General features: G+C 40.6%; 1 protein-coding gene across 5 annotated transcripts in view; it reads right to left on the reverse strand.

Annotated features, from left to right (window-relative positions):
* ESRRG (estrogen related receptor gamma) overlaps positions 1-5904 on the reverse strand; it is a 400798-nt gene that overhangs the window by 228928 nt on the left and 165966 nt on the right. The window contains exon 2 of one of the 5 annotated variants that reach the window (XM_035321708.1): positions 2797-2950. The exons of 3 other annotated variants lie outside the window; for them this stretch is intronic. In XM_035321708.1, the coding sequence (XP_035177599.1) occupies positions 2797-2831 (35 nt within the window). In that variant the 5' untranslated portion in view covers positions 2832-2950. Of the gene's footprint in view, positions 1-2796; positions 2951-5904 lie in introns of those variants that run through there. One more of the 5 variants, XM_035321705.1, reaches the window with a different exon arrangement.

Here is a 5904-nt window from a genome sequence, read left to right on the forward strand (position 1 = left end):
CATGTCAGCTCAAGTACTCAGTTTGCACTGAGAACCATGAAGGCTGCACTTAAGCTTTTCCATCCAGTAGCACATGCGTCCTGTTGGCAGAACTCCTGCCAAGGTACGACTCATCCTGCAAGACCCTTCACTTTTTATTTCTCTCTGAATTTGTTTTGCATGCAGTTTGTGTAACATAGCAGAAAAAGATGATGGAATAAACCTTTACTTTTCATTTGTTGCTATAACTTAAGAGAAAGAAAATAAAATATTTTTAAACCATATTCTGGAGTTTGTGAGCCACATAGGGATTTCATTTTACTAATTTTAACTTACATGTTTTCCTCAATACAAAGCATGTGTTGAAAAAATTTACAGGATGCTCCATAAAAGTGTGTGTCGGGCGGAGTGGGGGTTGCTTGTGAGTGCACATCTGTACAAATGTGTGTAAATTTGGTGGTATTGGCTGTTAAAGATTTGCATGGGCCAGTCTGGTAATGCATACTCTTCAAAACCCTATTTTCCTAGGAAAAAAAAAAAAAAAAAAAAAAAAGAGAGATGCAGTTGAGCATATGAAATACTCAGAAATTAGGCTTCAGTCTAGGTACAGTTCCTGAAGGAAACAGCTTTGAAAATTCTTTGAAATACCCTTTAAGTTATAATTGGGTTTTAATACATAAAACAGCCAAGTAATTTAAATGTTTGGAAAAGAAAACAGTCTGTCCTAGAGTTTATGAAGTGATAAGCCTGTTTCTTATGAATCTTGATTTCAAACATGACCGTCTACTAACACACGCTCATGCTGACACCGTATGATCATACAGTTTTTACCAAATGAATATTCCAGGGCCCAATTCTGATATTATCCCGCTGCTCTCCCTTCCCCTCAAGTAAGCAGCTTGGTTTCTGTAAAAGTATTTTTGCTTTCTACTCTTAAACAAAAAGTGAAAAAAAAAGAGTTATTTTTGGGGTGCTCTGCTCATGACACACTTCAGTCTAGTTTATGAAGAAAGTCAGATTTGAATATACAGTATGCATATTATGATGTTCCCACAGGACACTGAAAATAAACAGAAAAATAGAAGTGTTCAAGGATAATGCAGTGCTCTCTTATTTAAAGAAAAATTCTTAGTAGTGAATGTATGTTAGGAAGACCAATGAAGTACAGCCAGGACAGTATGTTTCTGGGTATCAATATCACAAATAATATACCATTTCAAAGCAATGATAAAAACAAGGTTATGTCAAAAGAAAATGTAGCTCAGTCTTCAACACACTGAAAATAACATGATCTAATTTGGAAAGCCCTCCAAGTTCCCATGGTTTTGGTAAAAATGAATTAAAGGGTGAAATTAAAGAACAGAAGAAAAACTTAGATGAAATGAACTGAGAAAGAAGAGACAAAAGCAGTGGAAAGAAATGGATACATGGAAAGTACTGGTCTACTTTATTCTAATAATAGAGTCATCAGAGTATCTGCATGCACTAACACCTAATTTGAGCATCCTGAATTCTGATCCTGATTTCCAGAGATGGCAACTACATATTTAAAAAAAAACAAAACAAAACAAAACAAAAACACCTTAAATTGCTCATTACTAGAAATAGATTGATTTGCATGAGAAAGGTACAGAGTTAGATTCCCATTTCATTTACAAACATTAAAATCATAGACTGAAATCTCTAAGTAAGCCCTAACCCCCAGGTTAACACTTTCTGCTTGGTGGCAGCAGCATCATTGCCCCTGGGAACTGGGCTGCATGGAGTGGGCCCAGCAAAAACTAATCAAGGGCTTTGGAGGTGAGCATGGGACCCTGCAACTCTGTTCTGCATTCAAAGACAAGCCAACAGGCAGTCATGATCAACTTTTCTATTTCTTGTTGGCCTTCTCCCCTTCAGCAAAACTTGCTGGCAGGGATGGTCAGCTGCTTTTCTTCTTCTTATGTATGTGACTTTAGAGTGACCAAGGAAAAGGGAGCTTATCCTAGAAGACAGGTAGGAGTAGTCCAGCATGGTGTGTGCTGGGGACAAGACATGCTGACTGCAGAATAACCACCATCACTTTCAACTCTGTTATGTTTTGCAAGTTTTTTTTTTTTTTTTTTTCGGGGGGGGGGGGGCCCCGGTGACAGGAGGGAATGGACGCTAAATTTAATATAAGCAAATCACCAAGATATTAGAAAAGCAGAAGCTAATTTACCTGCTTCTTCAGAGAATAGCTCAAGGATCTAAGTTATTGTTTTCCCATACTTCCAGCTCATCTCTAAATATTACATTGTCAGAATCATCATCCCCTGAATGCCACATGTGAAAATTCCTAATTAAGCATTTTTGTGCTTTAACACTTTCTCTAGGCACAGTTGCCCACATAGTTAAGAACCACCTCAATGATCGTCAGACCCATGCTGAAATTTGGCATCTCCCTTTGTTTTTCAGGGGAGAGTTTGTTTTAGCCTGGATAGTGGCTTGTGAGCTTTGAGGACAGTCAGCCACTAGGATCTTTCTCATCTGCAAGTACCTAGCACGCTTCCTTGTTTTAACTTACTGTGCAGTTACAGCAGCCAAAATGCATTTATTTAACAATAACAACAAAAACCCCCGCATCCAACCACCCTGGAAAGTTCAAGAGCAGGACCCAAATTTGACAGGTCGGCTTGCAGTAGCAGCAGTTCACGCTTCATCCCTCTGAAGCGATACGCTTCGAGAGGCGAACCACAGGCTCCCGGCTGCGGTCTCCCACCACCCCAGCAGCTCCTGCCAGCACGTTTCACCAGACAAGTGCACAGGAGAGGGCACGAATCCCCTTCATCAACTCACCATCCTTTTCTAGTCACATTCACTACGCATTGCATTAGAAAATCGTAACGGTGTTAAAATATTTTGGCAGGATTTGTTATGGCCAGATCACTCACTTCCTTTGGGACACACAAAGCCTCCTCTGGCAATGAAACAGCCAAAATGTCAGCAAATCCTATAGAACAGAAAAGGGTCCGTCAATGTAAAGCCTAAATGAATCTCTATTAAAAAACAGAAATGAAACAAACAAAAATATGCATAACAAAAATACACGTGCATAAAGAGAAACAGCCTAGAAATATTCACTTTTTATTAACATTTTCTTTTTCCACCCTCCAGAAAGTTTTTAGCAGCATTACAATGTATTCATCACGAGGTGCTATTAGAGCACAAGCTCACTCCAAGTGTTACCAATTCGCGGACAGATTAGAGGGCACATTAATAACATAGTTAATATGAAGTGTTTAGAGCCTTTACGTCGGTGACAAATACGACTCAGCCAAATTTCCTGACCATTGAGGCCACGGAGGAACAATTTGGTAGATTTCATCAACAGCTCTAATTATGTTCCTGTCAAGTTGAGAACAAAGTAATCCATAACTGGGGGGCTGCTCAGAGACAGTGGCACACAAGAGTAATTTATGCCCAAGACACAGGGCCCTTGCTGTAGTTAGTGAGCACAGCGCCTGACTAACAAGTGGGTTCAAAAAGGAATTTATTAGGAAAAACGCAGCCCACCGGCTGCGAGTGGCTTGTCAGGTGCAGGCTTATGCGGTGTTACAAGGCGAAGTCTACAGGCAAGCCTCGTCTATGCAAGCATCCCACATCCATGCTCGCCCCTGCTGCTTTGGGCTTAAAAAGCGGGTTTTCAAGCTCAAAGCATTGCTCAGCAGGGGAGTGGGACCCGAGGACCAGTGAGCACATGGCCACGACCCTGTGCTTCACAAAATCTGTTCAGTCCTCGGGACACAGGCAGCACCACGATGCAGAGCGGATGCCCTTTCACGATCATATAAACAATGCGCTAATGAAACACCCAAAGGGATTATTAGTAGCAGTAGCCTAAAATGCCACCATACAGTACACATTTCCTACCACAGCCCAACTATGAAACAGACTGGGGAGGGGTGCAAATAGGGGAGAAGCCATCAGGTAATTTTGAGTTATTTTCCACCGTGATCTACATCCGGATGCAGCCTCTGTGCTTTCAAGCAGGATAATTTCATATGTGACACTTTTGTTGCATTTCACAAAAAGTCTCTTTCACTTGGGATGGGCTACTTTTATAAGTAGTAAGATGTTAGAGAAAACAGTGTCATGCATTGCATATGTAATTAAGAACGGTATCTATAAAACTTTGGAAAAAATAGCAATATGAAAAGTTAGACTTAAAACATTTCTCATGTGACAAACACCAAATACAGAATGGATTTTAAAGCAACTGTCTGAAGCCAGCTGTGAGCATACACTCTTGTCAGCAGTCTCTGGTTTTTATTTAACAAGACAAAAAACACAGAACTTAAAATCATTTTACATCCCTTTCTTTGATACTGAAGAACCAAGCTAATAAAACCAGTACCAGCAGCCGGAGGGGACTGAAGCCTAGGTGAGGGGAGCACTCAAACAAGGCCCACTTTGGAGACTGACTTGCATGGGGGCCCAGGAAGGTCACTTTCTTTTTCCTAAGTTCCCCACTGGTAAAATAGGCACAAGCATGTGTATAGGGAAGGACATTGTCCCCACGTGCTGCATCTTAACCAATGTATTTTTGGTTTTGCTTCACTGAATTACCTTATAAACACCGGCAGAGAGTGAATGCAGCATGCAGCTGGCAAGCACTACACAAAACCCCTCAGCCTCTTCTTTCATGCTTTGCTAAGGTGTCTTACTCAAGTTTGCTTGAATACATCTGAACTTGTAACATCTCTGCTCTTAGGTTTATGGAATCCCCCTGCACCTCCTGAGCCAGATGGTATTAGTCTGTTAGGGCAGAAGCACTTCACAGAATTATGATTACTCACACCTTACAGCACTTTGCATCCAAGGATAAACAACAAACAAACAAACACATCACACATACTGATGGCTTCAACTTCACAGTGAAGCAAAGCAAAAACGGAAGGACACGATGTTATTCTGCAGAGGCGAGAAAACGGGTAAAATCACCCAGAGGGTAGCCCAGGAGCCGAGCAATGCTGGACTTCATAATTCCCCGGCTCGTGATTCAGTCACAAGACACACTTCCTCTCCTGGTGAAATGTCATGCTGCCTCATGCCTCTGCTACAGAACACATTTTAACCAAGTGTAGCAAAAGCATGATGATCCCATTAAGTATCTAACATCTAATACCTTGTGAAAACTAATTTAGTGCTTTATCAAATCTCTAGTTTGTATGTAGAACATAAACTGGCTACATTTGCTAATAGGGCAGATTGACCCATCCCATATATTATCAAAACACATCAAAGTCTGCTGGAGGACATAGCCTTAGCTACTTATTATCCTCTGCATTAACTCTCCCTCACCAGCTACTCGACCAATACATTTCCCTGCAACACATCTGTCACGATTTTGCATGGAAAATCAGCAATTCTGAGCACTGCAGCAGACAGAGACAGATAACAGGACTAAACCCATCGTGGCCGTTCTACTTCCCAAACTACTGTTAACTGGCACAAACAGAAACCTGCTGCGCCAGCCTTGCACAACAGCACTCTACTGTCAGGCTCCTGAGATTCACCCTCTTACTTAGATTTGTATTTTTAGAGCTTTCGTCATTCACATGATTTCTTCAAGATTTATTACATACAAGAGAGAAATAAAGTTACATGCCAGCAGCTTCAAATTTACAAGATGATTTTTTTTTTTTTTAAGCAGAAAAAGGGCATCTTATACAAGAGAACATGTGGCTCAGTAATCAGGAAAGAAAGTGCCAGAATATTACTAATAATAATGTTAGCAATATTATATCAAATGAGAACATCTTTGTTGGCTCGGATGCTGCGCAGCCATATTCCTGCCTGTGATATATTTAGGGTATTATTTGTGACAATGTGTAATGAATTGTAAATTTTGAAGCCACACTTCTTAATGGCTGGGAACTAACATAAATGGCAAAGATACTTTTT

Source organism: Oxyura jamaicensis, chromosome 3, assembly GCF_011077185.1.
Source record: "Oxyura jamaicensis isolate SHBP4307 breed ruddy duck chromosome 3, BPBGC_Ojam_1.0, whole genome shotgun sequence".
Taxonomy (NCBI): Eukaryota; Metazoa; Chordata; class Aves; order Anseriformes; family Anatidae; genus Oxyura; species Oxyura jamaicensis.